The sequence below is a fragment of the Schistocerca gregaria genome, chromosome 1 (genome assembly GCF_023897955.1).
Source record: "Schistocerca gregaria isolate iqSchGreg1 chromosome 1, iqSchGreg1.2, whole genome shotgun sequence".
Lineage (NCBI taxonomy): Eukaryota > Metazoa > Arthropoda > Insecta > Orthoptera > Acrididae > Schistocerca > Schistocerca gregaria.
In genome coordinates, this window is record NC_064920.1 from 161,045,645 (window position 1) to 161,062,722 (window position 17,078).

The 17,078-nt window shown below is 42.8% G+C and overlaps 2 protein-coding genes across 4 annotated transcripts in view; one reads left to right on the forward strand and one right to left on the reverse strand.

Moving 5' to 3' along the window:
* LOC126335630 (regucalcin-like) overlaps positions 1-17,078 on the reverse strand; it is a 331,250-nt gene that overhangs the window by 161,938 nt on the left and 152,234 nt on the right. The window lies entirely within an intron of this gene.
* The window catches only part of LOC126335608 (regucalcin-like), a 99,262-nt gene that overhangs the window by 57,175 nt on the left and 25,009 nt on the right, over positions 1-17,078 (forward strand). For all 3 annotated transcript variants that reach the window (XM_049999078.1, XM_049999063.1, XM_049999070.1), the window contains one exon: positions 124-330. In XM_049999078.1, the coding sequence (XP_049855035.1) occupies positions 124-330 (207 nt within the window). The remainder of the gene's footprint in view (positions 1-123; positions 331-17,078) is intronic.

The following is a 17,078-nucleotide window of genomic DNA, read 5'->3' on the forward strand; positions in this document are numbered from 1 at the left end:
TGAAAAAGGATAATAAAAATGACTGATAGCAAGTTTATGCTGAACGGGTCCCGACCTGACGATGGCCATTTTATCTGAAGGAAAACCACGCAGAAAGATTAAAACTGATTTTTTTATTTACAGATGGCGTAACTTTCATTATTCCAGTTAAAGGTGAGGCAGACAAGTTCGTTATAAGCATGTATCGTGACGTGGTGCTGATGACCTGGGATGGGGAGAGCAGCGAGCCAGCCGCCCTGGAGGTGATCGCGACGGTGCACGACGAGGACGGAAGTCGGGACAACAGGATCAACGACGCTAAGGCGGACGCTGCCGGCACTCTGTGGTCAGGTAAACACTATCATATCGCTCTGCTTTGTTTCCCACCCTTTAACGAAAGTTAATAACTCTGGGATCTTCTAGGAGTCTTTAAGTGAGTGAGTGAGAGAGTGTTAGTTACCTGCAGAGAAATATCGGCGAGAATAACAACAAAATGGCCGCCATCAGTGTTGCCACGACATAATTAGTCAGAAACGAAAATAAACAGTGTCAAATGGAGATGTCAGACCGAACCACCGCCTGTCGCACCGTTCATTCTCCTAGTAACTGCCGGTAACTGCCCTTGAGAGGAGACGTTCATGAAAAACACACGCTGTCTAAAAGACGCACCACATCCACAGTTTTTAAGATACGGAGGTCAAATTTTGTACCATGCTTTACATGAAATTAACACGTCTACTGTTAAGTTTATTGGATTATCTATATTTAACTTTTTACGGAATTTAAAAAAATATTTTAAAATATATGTACCTCTCTCACAGAAATTATTCAATAATTTCCTACAAAATTTCCTACAAAATTTCCTACAAAATTTCCTGTTTAATTTCCTTCCATATACTTAGCTTCTCTCATGAGGTTTTTTGAATGTATCGAGTAAGCGAATTTTAATAATTTCTTTAGTTGTAATACTGCAAATATAAGAATATATTTGTATAATGTATATATTATATACAGGGTGTTACAAAAAGGTACGGCCAAACTTTCAGGAAACATTCCTCACACACAAAGAAAGAAAATATGTTATGTGGACATGTGTCCGGAAACGCTTACTTTCCATGTTAGAGCTCATTTTATTACTTCTCTTCGAATCACATTAACCATGGAATGGAAACACACAGCAACAGAACGTACCAGCGTGACTTCAAACACTTTGTTACAGGAAATGTTCAAAATGTTGTCCGTTAGCGACGATACATACATCTACCCTCCGTCGCATGGAATCCCTGATGCGCTGATGCATCCCTGGAGAATGGCGTATTGTATCACAGCCGTCCACAACACGAGCACGAAGAGTCTGAACATTTGGTACAGGGGTTGCGTACACAAGAGCTTTCAAATGCCCCCGTAAATGAAAGTCAAGAGGGTTGACGTCAGGAGAGCGTGGAGGCCATGGAATTGGTCCGCTTCTACCAATCCATCGGTCACCGAATCTGTTGTTGAGAAGCGTACGAACACTTCGACTGAAATGTGCAGGAGCTCCATCGTGCATGAACCACATACTGTGTCGTACTTGTAAAGGCACATGTTCTAGCAGCACAGGTAGAGTATCCCGTATGAAAACATGATAACGTGCTCCATTGAGCGTAGATGGAAGAACATGGGGCCCAATCAAGACATCACCAACAATGTCTGCCCAAACGTTCACAGAAAATCTATGTTGATGACGTGATTGCGCAATTGCGCGCGGATTCTCGTCAGCCCACACATGTTGATTGTGAAAATTTGCGATTTGATCACGTTGGAATGACCCCTCATCCGTAAAGAGAACATTTGCGCTGAAATGAGGATTGACACATTGTTGGAGGAACCATTCGCAGAAGTGTACCCGTGGAGGCCAATCAGCTGCTGATAGTGCCTGCACACGCTGTACATGATACGGAACCAACTGGTTCTCCCGTAGCACTCTACATACAGTGACGTGGTCAGCGTTACCTTGTACAGCAGCAACTTCTCTGACGCTGACATTAGGGTTATCGTCAACTGCACGAAGAATTGCCTCGTCCATTGCAGGTGTCCTCGTCGTTCTAGGTCTTATCCAGTCGCGAGTCATAGGCTGGAATGTTCCGTGCTCCCTAAGAAGCCGATCAATTGCTTCGAACGTCTTCCTGTTGAGACACCTTCGTTCTGGAAATCAGTCTCGATACAAACGTACTGCACTACGACTATAGCCCCGTGCTAATCCATACATCAAATGGGCATCTGCCAACTCTGCATTTGTAAACATTGCACTGACTGCAAAACCACGTTCGTGATGAACACTAACCTGTTGATGCTACGTACTGATGTGCTTGATGCTAGTACTGTAGAGCAATGAGTCGCATGTCAACACAAGCACCGGAGTCAACATTACCTTCCTCCAATTGGTCCAACTAGCGGTGAATCGAGGAAGTACAGTAGATACTGACGGAACTAAAATGACCTCTAACATGGAAATTAAGCGTTTCCGGACACATGTCCACATAACATCTTTTCTTTATTTGTGTGTGAGGAATGTTTCCTGAAAGATTGGCCGTACCTTTTTCTAACACTCAGTGTATTATGTAAATATATTTTATATTATATATATTTAAATACATAAATGTACTGCACATAATATATTTTTATAATCAATATGTATTTACATAAAATATATATTATTTTATACACAAAATTTCATTATTCTAGCCTTCATAGATTCTGAGAAGAAGGTGCATAAACTTCGAGAAACCTAATTTTCACTAAATTCGTTTTGAAGTTCCACCTAATGTTTGTTTTTTTCTTGTATCACATCTTCAGAAGGCTCCAGATTTGTACTCAGGAACCCCTCCCCGTACAAGGCTTCTCTTCTTATTTCTTATTTTCTGCCTTTGTTCTCTTACCAGGTCTTCAACAGACTTTTCATTTGCAGAGAGACACAGTAAATCCGTTTTTCTTGAGATGTTTTGAGTGAAATTTCCTATTTTAGAACCTGTTTTCTCCAATACCTTCGCCCCTCCATCGCTCAGCATACTTACCATTAAATGCAAGAACTGCATCATAAATTGCTATTCTGACAACTGTGACAGATGAAATTGTGACAAAACAAGGATTACTTCTTCATAAACAAAGCAGATGTCTTGTTATTGTTTCTATGGAACAGAGTTATAGATCTATAAAACCAAATAGTATACACTGAGGTGACAAGTCATGGATAGCTATATACACAAAGTCACACGGAAGCAGCATTGCACGCACGACGAATAAAAGAGCAGTGCATTGGTGGAGATGTCTTTTGTCTCATTTAATATTATCTCCCCGATATTATTCAATCTGTATATTGAGCAAGCAGTGAAGGAAACAAAAGAAAAAGTCGGAGTAGGTATTAAAATCCGTGGAGAAGAAATAAAAACTCTGAGGTTCGCTGATGACATCGTATTTGTGTCAGAGACAGCAAAGGACTTGGAAGAGCAGTTGAATGGAATGGACAGTGTCTTGAGAGGAGTATATAAGATGAACATCAACAAAAGCAAAACGAGGATAATGAAATGTAGTAGAGTTAAGTCGGGTGATGCTGAGGGAATTAGATTAGGAAATGAGAGGCTTAAAGTAGTAAAGGAGTTTTGCTATTTGGGGAGCAAAATAACTGATGATAGTCGAAGGAGAGAGGATATAAAATGTAGACTGGAAATGGCAAGGAAAGCGTTTCTGAAGAAGAGAAGTTTGTTAACATCGAGTATAGATTTAAGTGTCAGGAAGTCTTTTCTGAAAGTATTTGTATGGGGTGTAGCCATGTATGGAAGTGAAACTTGGACGATAAATAGTTTGGACAAGAAGAGAATAGAAGCTTTCGAAATGTGGTGCTACAGAAGAATGCTGAAGATTAGATGGGTAGATCACATAACTAATGAGGAAGTATTGAACAGGATTGGGGAGAAGAGAAGTTTGAGGCACAACTTGACCAGAAGAAGGAACTGGTTGGTAGGACATGTTCTGAGGCATCAAGGGATCACCAATTTAGTATTAGAGGGCAGCGTGGAGGGTAAAAATCGTAGAGGGAGACCAAGAGATGAATACACTAAGCAGATTCAGAAGGATGTAGGTTGCAGTAGGTACTGGGAGATGAAGAGGCTTGCACAGGATAGAGTAGCATGGAGAGCTGCATCAAACCAGTCTCAGGACTGAAGACCACAACAACAACAACAACAATATTAATAACTAAATAATTATAAAACTAAATGACTGGAATGTTTTTTATTTACCCTCGAAGGCCTACCCAAACTTCCGCAACCAAAACGTTATTTAAGCAACAGTAGTACATTTGATTCACTTGCTCATTTCACGACGCCCACAACATAGTTTACTGTTACTGGTTAACGATTAATGGTTAGCTTTAAAGACCGTGAAATCTCCTATAAATTTATGCTTCAACGTTTAACGAAGTTAACTTTTTTAGCAACGGATTAGCGAATAGTGAAGTTAAATTTTCGATTAAAGTTGCCGAACTATTGGTTTAGTTCATGGAGACTGCCTCACAAAATCTTTTACGTCACTGCAAATAAGAGGTGGTCCTGACTTTCAATAAATGTTTGTAAAGTAAATATAACTAAAAAAGACTGAAATGAAAAGAGGTATATAATGTCTAGCAATTTAATGCTACATCCTAAAGTTTCTATTGCACATGGTCCAGTCACATTAATGTGACCACCCGCCAGACTACCTTTTGCAGTGGGTACGTGCAAGTAGAGCGTCAGTGAGGTTTTGGAAGGTCCTGAGAAGGCTGTAGAACCATACTAACTCTAGTGCTGTGGCCATCTCCGCAAGGTTTCTCGGTTGAGGATCCATGGCTCGAACTGACCGATTGGGTTTTAATCCGGGGAGTTTGGTGACCAGGGGAACACAGTAAACTCATCCAGGTGCTCTTCGAACCACCCACATACACTGTGCTGCATTGTCTGCTGGTAGTCGGCAACCTACATTTAGCGGTAAACGTGGTCTCCAAGAATAGGTGCATACGAGGGGCGTTTGAAAAATCCGTGCGAAAATAAGAACTACTTACGTACTTGGGGTACACCTTTTTTATTTTTCGACATGGTCTCCTTTTAGACTTACACACTTCGTTCAACACTCTTCTAATTAGTTAATCCCTCCCGAATAATAAGAATTGTCCAAGTCTGGAAAATAGCTATTAGTTGCTGCAATCACCTCCTCGTTTGAATAAAATCTTAGCTCCACCAGCCATTTTTTCAAACTGGGGAGCAAATAGTAGTCCGAGGGAGCCAAGTCTGGAGAATAGGGGGGATGTGAAACGAGTTGGAATCCTATTCCCAATAATTTGGCGACCACAACTGCTAAGGGGTGTGCTCGTGCATTGTCGTGATGGAAAAGGACTTTTTTGTGGTCCAATCGCAGGCGTTTTTCTTGCAGCTCGGTTTTCAAACGGTCCAATAACGATGAATAACATGCACCTGTAATAGTTTTACCATTTTCCAGATAGTCGATGAGGATTATCCCTTGCGAATGCCAAAAGACAGTCACCATAACCTCTCTAGTCGAAGGAATGGTGTTTCCCTTTTTTGGTGCAGATTCTCCCTTGGTAACCCATTGTTTAGATTGTTGTTTGGTCTCAGGAGTATAGTAATGTATCCATGTTTCATCCACAGTGACGAAACGACTCTTAAAGTCCTGCGGATTCTTCCTGAACAGTTACAAACAATCCTTGCAACACTTCACACGATTCCGTTGGTCAAGAGAGCACAATCGCAGAACCCATCTTGCAGATAGCTTTCTCATGTCCCAATGTTCATGCAAAATATTATGAACCCGTTCATTCGAGATGCCCACAGCACTAGCAATCTCATACACCGTAACTCTTCTGTCATCCATCACCGTATAATGGATTTTATCAATGACTTCTGGCGTCGTAATCTCCACAGGACGTCCAGAACGTTCAGCATCATTTACGCCCATATGGCCACTCCGAAAATTTTGAAACCACTTATAAACTGTTCTAATCGAAGGTGCAGAGTCACTGTAATGTTCATCAAGCTTCTCTTTAGTCTCCTGAGGCGTTTTGTCTTTCTAATGTTTAATCACCACACGAAATTCTTTTTCGTCCATTTTTTTGACAATCACTCGACTTCCTTGATACACACGAATGCCTAGCACAAAGAAATAGACAAATATGGCTAAAACTTGGTGTCCGCTCTTTCCAAAGATGCTACTAACTAAACGTGACCTCGATACACGCTGATGGTGCCATCTCTCGGACTTTGAACGGACTTCTCAAATGCCCCTCGTAGTTGTGCTGATTCACTGAGCCTTTTTGAATGATGTGGTCACCCAGGGAATGCCACGAAACTATCTTCAGATCATACTGACCCTTTGCTTTCTGACATTTACGTCGTACACGCCACTGACCAGCTGTTCGATGGAGCGTAAAACGTGGTTCATTTAAAAAGGTAACCTGTCGTCATTCAATGGACGTAAAGTTGTGGTTGTTGTTGTGGTCTTCAGTCCTGAGACTGGTTTGATGCAGCTCTCCATGCTACCCTATCCTGTGCAAGCTGCTTCATCTCCCAGTACTTACTGCAACTCACATCCTTCTGAATCTGCTTAGTGCATTCATCTCTTGGTCTCCCTCTACGATTTTTACCCTCCACGCTGCCCTCCAATGCTAAATTTGTGATCCCTTGATGCCTCAGAACATGTCCTACTAACCGGTCCCTTCTTTTTGCCACATTGTGCCACAAACTCCTGTTCTCCCCAATTCTATTCAATACTTCATCATTAGTTATGTGATCTACCCATCTAATCTTCAGCATTCTTCTGTAGCACCACATTTCGAAAGCTTCTATTCTCTTCTTGTCCAAACTATTTATCGTCCATGTTTCGCTTCCATACATGGGTACACTCCATACAAATACTTTCAGAAACGACTTCCTGACACTTAAATCTATACTCGATGTTAACAAATTTCTCTTCAGAAACGCTTTCCTTGCCATTGCCAGTCTACATTTTACAGGGTGTTACAAAAAGGTACGGCCAAACTTTCAGGAAACATTCGTCACACACAAATAAAGAAAAGATGTTATGTAGACATGTGTCCGGAAACACTTAATTTCCATTTTAGTTTCGTCAGTATCTACTGTACTTCTTCGATTCACCGCTAGTTTGCCCAATTGAAGGAAGGTAATGTTGACTCCGGTGCTTGTGTTGACATGCGACTCATTGCTCTACAGGACCAGCATCAAACACATCAGTACGTAGCATCAATCAACAGGTTAGTGATCATCACGAACGTGGTTTTTCAGTCAGTGCAATGTTTACGAATGCAGAGTTGGCAGTTGCCCATTTGATGTATGGATTAGCACGGGGCAATAGCCGTGGCGCAATACGTTTGTATCGAGACATTTCCAGAACGAACGTGTCCCGACAGGAAGACGTTCGAAACAATTGATCGGCTTCTTAGGGAGCACGGAACATTCCAGCCTATGACTCGCGACTGGGTAAGACCTAGAACGACGAGGACACCTGCTATGGACGAGGCAATTCTTCGTGCAGTTGACGATAACCCTAATGTCAGCGTCAGAGAAGTTGCTGCTGTACAAGGTAACGTTGACCACGACGCTGTATGTAGAGTGCTGCGGGAGAATCAGTTGTTTCCGTACCATGTCCAGCGTGCGCCGACACTATCAGCAGCTGATTGGCCTCCATGGGTACACTTTTTCGAATGGTTCATCCAACAATGTAAGTTCTGTTGCTGTGTGTTTCAATTCCATGATTAATGTGATTTGAAGGGAAGTAATGAAATGAGCTCTAATATGGAAATTAAGCGCTTCCGGACACATGTCCACATAACATCTTTTCTTTATTTCTGTGTGAGGAATTTTTCCTGAAAGTTTGGCCGTACCTTTTTGTAACACCCTGTATATCTTCTCTACGTCGACCATCATCAGTTATTTTGCTCCCCAAATAGCAAAACTCCTTTACTACTTTAAGTGTCTCATTTCCTAATCTAATTCCCTCAGCATCACCCGACTTAATTTGATCACACTCCATTATCCTCGTTTTGCTTTTGTTTATGTTTATCTTATACCCTCCTTTCAAGACACTGTCCATTCCATTCAACTGCTCTTCCAAGTCCTTTGCTGTCTCTGACAGAATTACAATGTCATCGGCGAACCTCAAAGTTTTTATTTCTTCTCCATGGATTTTAATACCTACTCCGAATTTTTCTTATGTTTCCTTTACTGCTTGCTCAATATACAGATTGAATAACATCAGGGAGAGGCTACAACCCTGTCTCACTCCCTTCCCAACCACTGCTTCCCTTTCATGCCCCTCGATTCTTATAACTGCCATCTGGTTTCTGTACAGATTGTAGATAGCCTTTCGCTCCCTGCATCTTACCCCTGCCACCTATAGAATTTGGAAGAGAGTATTTGTTGTGGTGCAGATGTGCATATCCCGGCCTTCATCGCCGATGAACAGCGGTTGGCATGGGTGCATGAACCAGGCGCCTCCTGTGGAGGTCCACAATCAGTAACGTTCGCTGAACGCTCGTTGAGGACACAGCGTTGGAGCGTTTGGGTGGTCAGTTGGTGAACAGAGTTACGTATACTCGCCGGTACACGTCTCCACAACTGTCATTGACCCCTGTCTTCTATGGCCTTTGATGCACCGTAATTGTTAGTTGTCTCGGTGCCAATTTCAGATGGGGGCATTTTGCCATATATGGTATGCTTTGACCATGGCAGCACGTGAACTGTTGACAAACTTAGCCGATTCTACCCTTGGGCCGAAAGCCAATGATCATGGCCTTTTGGACAGATAAATCGCTCCGTTTCCGCCATACAACGACTGCTCTGTTTTCCACGTATCCCAGAGTCGCTTTATGTATCCTCCACTTCTGATGCTGCCACCTACCGTCTGTGAGTCGTTATTACACGATAAAGTCGAACATAGCCCGTGGTCTCAATGTGACTCTACAGTGTGTAGGTATATTATTTTAACATTTTGGAACTGTATATTCATTTTTGCCCCCTTAATGTTTCTGTTATTATTTTCCTTAATTCTTATATTATAATAAGGGATGTTAAGGCATTCGGAAAATTGACTGAGAATTGCTAGTTTGTTTCGTCTGTGGCATGGATTCTTTTAACTGTGTAATTCACACTGCTAATAAAATTAAATTACAGTCGGCTATAGTCTACAATTTGCACAACCTCCAGCCAAACTCTGATCCCACTGAAATTCTGCACCGCAAGTTCAACAAGCTTGCGGAAACTGTGGACCGAGTTTCAGAGGTTTCAGCGCCACATGTGTTTAGCCCGCGGACAGCTTTACACGCTGAAGAACCAAAGAAACACCTGCGTAATAACGCGTAGGGCCCCTGCGAACACTCAAAGTGCCGCAGTGCGACGTGGCATGGATTCGAGTAGTGTCTGAAGAAAGGGAACTGACACCATGAATCCTGCAGGGTTGTCCATACATTCGTGAGAGTACTAGGGGGTGGAAATTTCTTCTGAATAGCACATAGCAAGGCATCCCAGTTATGCTCAATAACGTTCATCTCTGTGGAGTTTGGTGGCCAGCGGAAGTGTTTAAACTCAGGAGAGTGTTCCTGGAGCCACTCTGTAGCAATTCTGGAACTGTGGGGCGTCGCATTGTCCTGCTGGGATTGCCCAAGTCCGTCGGAATTCACAATGGACATGAATGGATGTAGGTGATCAGACAGGTTGCTTACGTACGTGTCACCTGTCAGAGTCGTATCCAGATGTATCAGGGGTCCCATATCACTCCAACTGCTCAGGCCCCACACCATTACAGAATGTCCACCAGTATGAACAGTCCCCAAGTGACATGCAGGGTCCATGGATTCATGTGGTTGTCTCCATACACGTCCATCCGCTCGATAGAATTTGAAACGAGACTCCTCCGACCAGGCAACATGTTCCCAGTCATCAATTGTCCAATGTCGGTGTTGACCCGCGCAGACGAGTCATCAATGGTACACGGGTGGACCTTCGGCTCCGAAAGCCCGTATCGATGATGATTCGCACGCTGACGTTGTTGATGGACCAGCACTGAAGTCTGCAGCAATTTGCGGAAGGGTTGCACTTCTGTCACATTGAACGAATCTCTTTAGCCGTCGTTGGTCCCGTTCTTGCAAGATCTTTTTCCGGCCTGTGCGATGTTATAAATTTGATGTTTTACTGGATTCCTGATATTCATGGTTCACTCGTGAAATGGTCGTACGGTAAAATCCCCACTTCATCGCTGCCTCGGAGATGCTGTGTCCCATCGCTCGTGCGCCGACTGTAACACCACGTCAAACTCACTTAAATCTTGATAACCTGCCATTGTAGCAGCGGTAACCGATCTAACAGCTGCACCAGACACTTGTTGTCTTATATAGGCGTTTCCGACCGCAACGCCATATTCTTCTTGTTTACATATCTGTGTATTTGAATACTCATGCCTATACCAGTCTGTTTGGCTCTTCAGTGTATTAGACTGCTACGTAGAACTTAACATCGCAGAAAGGCGAACTCACACAGCAGGGTGCCGCTCCCGGAGCTGTAAAAGACGGAGAAGCTAAGAGACGGCTCACAACAAATGAGAGCGCACCACCTCTCGTGGATCCAGCAGCGCACGATCTTCGGCCATGGGAAGGCAAGTTTCTACCACGGACCATTAATGCTGGAGGCAGGGTACGTTGATGCTGGCAAGCGTGCTGCTGGTATGGGAACGTGAGTGGCAGCGACCTGCAGTCGAAGTAGGGCTGTTGATAAAATATCGGTATTTCTTCAATGTATCAATATAAATTGGTGAAATCACATTCAGCGATAAATCGATGTTGAAATGATAACGTCGAATGCTGATATTTTTATTTTATATATTTTTTTCGCAATTTTCTGTAAATATTTGAAGTATTTCTTTCAAATTGCACTAGAATATACAGGGTGTTTCAAAAATGACGGGTATATTTGAAACGGCAATAAAAACTAAACGAGCAGCGATAGAAATACACCGTTTGTTGCAATATGCTTGGGACAACAGTACATTTTCAGGCGATCAAACTTTCGAAATTACAGTAGTTACAATTGTCAACAACAGATGGCGCTACAAGTGATGTGAAAGATATAGAAGACAACGCAGTTTGTGGGTGCGCCATTCTGTACGGCGTCTTTCTGCTGTAAGCGTGTGCTGTTCACAACGTGCAAGTGTGCTGTGGACAACATTGTTTATTCCTTAGAACAGAGGATTTTTCTGGTGTTGGAATTCCACCGCCTAGAACACAGTGTTGTTGCAACAAGACGAAGTTTTCAACGGAGATTTAATGTAACCAAAGGACCGAAAAGCGATACAATATTTCAACGGACTGGGAACATGACGGATGAACGTGCTGGAAAGGTAGGGCGACCGCGTACGGCAACCACAGAGGGCAATGCGCAGCTAGTGCAGCAGGTGATCCAACAGCGGCCTCGGGTTTCCGTTCGCCGTGTTGCAGCTGCGTTCCAAATGACGCCAACGTCCACGTACCGTCTCATGCGCCAGAGTTTACACCTCTATCCATACAAAATTCAAATGCGGCAACCCCTCAGCGCCGCTAACATTGCTGCACGAGAGACATTCGCTAACGATATAGTGCACAGGACTGATGACGGCGATATGCATGTGGGCAGCATTTGGTTTACTGACGAAGCTTATTTTTACCTGGACGGCTTCGTCAATAAACAGAACTGGTGCATATGGGGAACCGAAAAGCCCCATGTTGCAGTCCCATCGTCCCTGCATCCTCAAAAAGTACTGGTCTGGGCCGCCATTTCTTCCAAAGGAATCATTGGCCCATTTTTCAGATCCGAAACGATTACTGCGTCACGCTATCTGGACATTCTTCGTGAATTTGTGGCGGTACAAACTGCCTTAGACGACACTGCGAACACCTCGTGGTTTATGCAAGATGGTGCCCGGCCACATCGCACGGCCGACGTCTTTAATTTCCTGAATGAATATTTCGATGATCGTGTGATTGCTTTGGGCTAACCGAAACATACAGCAGGCGGCGTGGATTGGCCTCCCTATTCGCCAGACATGAACCCCTGTGACTTCTTTCTGTGGGGACACTTGAAAGACCAGGTGTACCGCCAGAATACAGAAACAATTGAACAGCTGAAGCAGTACATCTCATCTGCATGTGAAGCCATTCCGCCAGACACGTTGTCAAAGGTTTCGGGTAATTTCACTCAGAGACTACGCCATATTATTGCTAGGCATAGTGGATATGTGGAAAATATCGTGCTATAGAGTTTCCCAGACCGCAGCGCCATCTGTTGTTGACAATTGTAACTACTGTAATTTCGAAAGTTTGTCTGCCTGAAAATGTACTGTTGTTCCAAGCATATTGCATCAAACGGTGTATTTATATCGGTGCTCGTTTAGTTTGTATTGCCGTTTCAAATATACCGGTCATTTTTGAAACACCCTGTAATTTGATTTTGCTGTGTATAGGAGTCTTACTACTTTTCGAGCTTTCTTCCAGTCTCTCTCTTTGACCGTGTGGAGCGAGTGTAAGTGTCATAAAGTAGTCCGAATGCATTGGGGGTGAGGGGGGTGGGGGATGTAAATTGAATAACAAGATTTTCAATGTGAAGGCATAGAACATGAGATGCTCGAAAAAACTTTGTAACGCAATTAGATTGCTATTTTTTCTCATCGGCATTCTTCAGAAACAGTTGCTGAAGATGAATAAAAATCTAAATGGCAAGATTGGTCTTTGCGGGAGGCGGAGACGAGGGAGGGGAAACGCTGACGTAATAGGCGCTCGGTACTACCAGTAGGAACTGGAACGTTGATCTTCACGACGCAATTTTGACATAACAACTGCTGGGTCGCTGACGTTTACAGAAATGAAGAAACAGGGAAGTCGACGGGAAGTGTTCCGCACAAATACGATATGAGACGAAACCGAACGACGGACTGAAACATTCCCGTTATATCCTTTATTGGGTTTTGTGTGACTTACCGAAGCCGCCAAACAGTTAATTATTATGAATATATAACCGTGTGCTTAATGGATGAAAGGGCAATCGGTTTTTCTGCTGTGGTTCCGGGGCTGTTACAACAGAGTATGGCTGTTCTCAGTCGGAATAGTTAATGATTGAAAGTTTTTCTATTATTAAAGACCACAAAGGTTGCGATATACAAACTGATATGTATTTTCTATTAACACACAAATTCTGAGGCAGTTGCTACCTTCGCCTTATACCTTTAAATGCGGTTATATCTGTGGTGTCACCGCCAGACACCACACTCGCTAGGTGGTAGCCGGCCGCGGTCTGGTAGTATACTTCGGACCCGCGTGTCGCCACTATCAGTGATTGCAGACCGAGCGCCGCCACACGGCAGGTCTAGAGAGACTTCCTAGCAATCGCCCCAGTTGTACAGCCGACTTTGCCTGCGATGGCTCACTGACAAAATACGCACTCATTTGCCGAGACGATAGTTAGCAAAGCCTTCAGCTACGTTATTTGCTACGACCTAGCAAGGCTCCATTATCAGTTTCTATTGATATTGAGAATCATGTACCGTCCAGACCGACGTTCGTAATTAATGGATTAAAGTTAAGTATTCCACCAGCTACGTCCGTTGTTTCAATTCTAATTTCCTTATGTTCCAGACGTCACGCCCAGCCTACGTGAGCTAAAACGCGTGCATTTCGGCCTCCTTTAGTAACACGGTGTTGGCTCTCCTGCCAACCACAACAATATCTCTTATTGGTTGCTGATTTTAAGTACTTCGTCACACGCAATGATGATGGTTACCATTTACAACAATACTCACTGCAATCCATGGTTGTTGTTGGCAAACGCGGTTGGCGCGAAACACGTATTCGGGACATGTCGCTTTTGTTTTTATGTCACTCGCGAATTGGTAGTGATGATGGTCAACCCCACGACGATAAAGCGACGCGCTCATTTGTCACACTCCGCTGATTTTACAATTTACTCCACACTCGGCACATCCGCCATTGACACCGTACTCATTTCGACCGCCATTTTTTTATTTTTACTCGTCTTTCCAGTACTGCTTTCACCCGACACTAATCTCTCTGTCCCCTGCACCGCTCGACAATCGACTCCTGTCTGCTGTCGACCTGGGTGTCGGATACTAATATCTATGTTCGCGGGATGACGGATTCCTTACAGGACGAATTGGACACCTTTTGTTGTGCCACTTACATGCAGTTACCATTGTTCACAAAGTGGATACCGTCAAGCATGAAAGTGCATCTTTTTCCTTTAAGTTATTACTCTAAGGGAGTAGGCAGACTGCTAGTAGTTTGTTGATGCAGAGAATATCTATTAATAAATCTATTCTTATACAGCTGTAAAACAGGCAGTATATTTACAATGTGCAGCCGATATTTTTATAGGCTCGTACGTCGATGTTTCCCATCAATATATATAGACACTGTCTTGCGTTATATCGATGAGTGACACTGAAATTTTATTTAAATATCGATGTATCGGATTACCGATATTTTTAAAAATATCAACAGTCGTAAATCGAAGGGCGAGACTGCCGACAGCTGCCTCCGGAGGCCTCGCAACAACTTCGACCTCGTAGCAGCCAACGAATCCTCCATATTGCCCCACGGGAACTGACAGATCTGAACCTACGCTTGTGGAGAGTTTCCGAGTGGCGCTCTATTGTCTCCAGTGCTCTCCACTGTGCTATTTCTGTTGGTCGATTTTGGAATAACCGTGCTGGGAGGCAGCCCAACAGCTAAGAGTACGAATTGGCATGGATTTTACATAACGAGGGATGATTACTACTTGGTGAGTTGGAATTAAAGCATGAATTCTTGTTGAAACTAAATTTGCTGCCATGAACAGTCTTCCCCGCAACGTAAAAAAAAAAAAAAAAAAAAAAATGCAACGTACAAATACTGAAGTCACACAAACCGTATTTTGCAGCAAACTTGATGCTTAACAAAAAGGCAGTTGTTCGATTATTACACACATATATATTTAGTAGAAGCCACTATTAAGTTACGTTGATTATGTTTTACCTCTAATTTTTCTGTGGTTCCCAATCACACAGTCCATCCATTAAATCTTGATATATATATATTGTAATATGTCTTGCAGGATGGAAGAAATTATTGCCTCTTCTTATGACTGCAGGTGATGTCATACTTTCAAATAAAAATATTCTTGCCCTTATGATAACTCTTAAAATAATTTTAAAAGTCTATCTTTGCCGTCTTCAGTGGCGATGTACCAATTTCTGATTAGTAATGAAGAAAGGATAATATTCATATAAATTGATATTGCCAGAAAAAAATAAAATGGTATTACACACCATGCAATTACAGGCATCGATTTACTGTCGTCACCTCATACTTGACCAAACAGTTTCAGTAGAAATGATAATTCATTGCAGTGATGCCACCATGCATTTCATCACAATAAAATATTCACTCTTGCATTTCCTAACGGACTATTCTTCGATTAAACGTGCAGCGCGTGTTCTGGTCTGGCACCAACCCCAGTTTAGAAAAAATTTTACAAAGTGACGTAGCAGTTAAGTACAATGCTTCATTTGGTTTAAAACATTAAAGGTTTTTCTGCCATTTCTATGTGACAAAACACAAGGAATGAAATTATGCTAATAGTAATAAATTAAAAACTTAGCAATTCATTCAAAGTAGTCAATAAAAATAGAAAACAGCAGATCTGTTGCCTTGCTCTACATAATATGCCTTTATATGCTTGTAGCCCTTTAAAAGGGGACAAAGTAACACCAAAAGCAGAGTTCTTCAAACTTTTTTCACCTTTTAGTACCGACTACTCGTGTGATCCTCGATTACAACATGATTTTAAGCAGAGTTTCAAAATATTAGTATCGTTAGGGGAATACTGATGATTGTTTAGTAGTATTAAACCATTTATGACTTTTCGAGTAAAGCGGCGAACGGTGGACGGAGTGAGTTTCGCCTTATTTACTTGTTTAACATTGTTAGTGTATTTATCTTGAAACTGAGAGTCAGAATTTTTCAGTCTTTGTTTGATTTCTAGGTTTATTACAGGAAATAATAGAAATAAAAAGCTAAGAGTCGTTCATTTCAGAAACTATTTGTTTTGCTGTTTTAAAAGTCAGGTTAAATTCTGAGGAAGAAAGCGATACAACGGTTGTTTCAGCGATAGCCGCCATAACTATTGAGTGGGTAGACGTGATAGGACAAGCAAATGATTATCCACCCGTCTTATCTAGATTTAACCTCCTCTTTTGGACCGAGCGAGGTGGCGCAGTTGTTAGCACTCGGGATTCGGGAGGACGACGGTTCAAACTCGCGTACGGCTATCGTGATTTAGATGTGCCGTGATTTCCCTAAATCGCATGAGGCAAATGCCGGGATGGTTCCTTTGAAAGGGCACGGCCGACTTCCTTCCCCATCCTTCGTTAATCTGATGGGACCGATGATCTTGCTGTTTGGTCCCCTTCCTCGAATCAACCAACCAACACATCCCATCAACATCTACATGACTACTCTGCAATTCACAATTAACTGCTTGGCAGAAGGTTCATCGAACCACCTTCCACCTATTTTTCTACCGTTCCATTCTCTAACAGCGCACAGGAAAAACGAACACTTAAGTCTTTCCGAGTGAGCCCGGGTTTAATTACAATGATCATTTCTCCCTATGTGGTTTGGCGCCAACAAATTTTCGCATTCGTAGGAGGAAGATGCCGATCGAAATTTCGTGACAAGATCCTGCCGCAACAAAAGATGTCTGTTTTAATGATTGCCAGCTCAAGTCGCATATCATATCCGTGACACTGCCACCCATATTTCACGATAATACAGAATGAGCCGCCCTTCCTTGAACCTTGTCGATGTCCTCCGTCAACCCTATCTGAAGCAGATCCCACACGGGCAGCAATACTCCAGAGGGGGACGGACAAGCGTAGTGTAGGCAAACTATTTAGAAGATTAGTTGTATCTTCTAAGAGCTCTGCCCAATAAATTGCAGTCTTTGCTTAGCTTTCCCCACGCTATTATATATGTGATG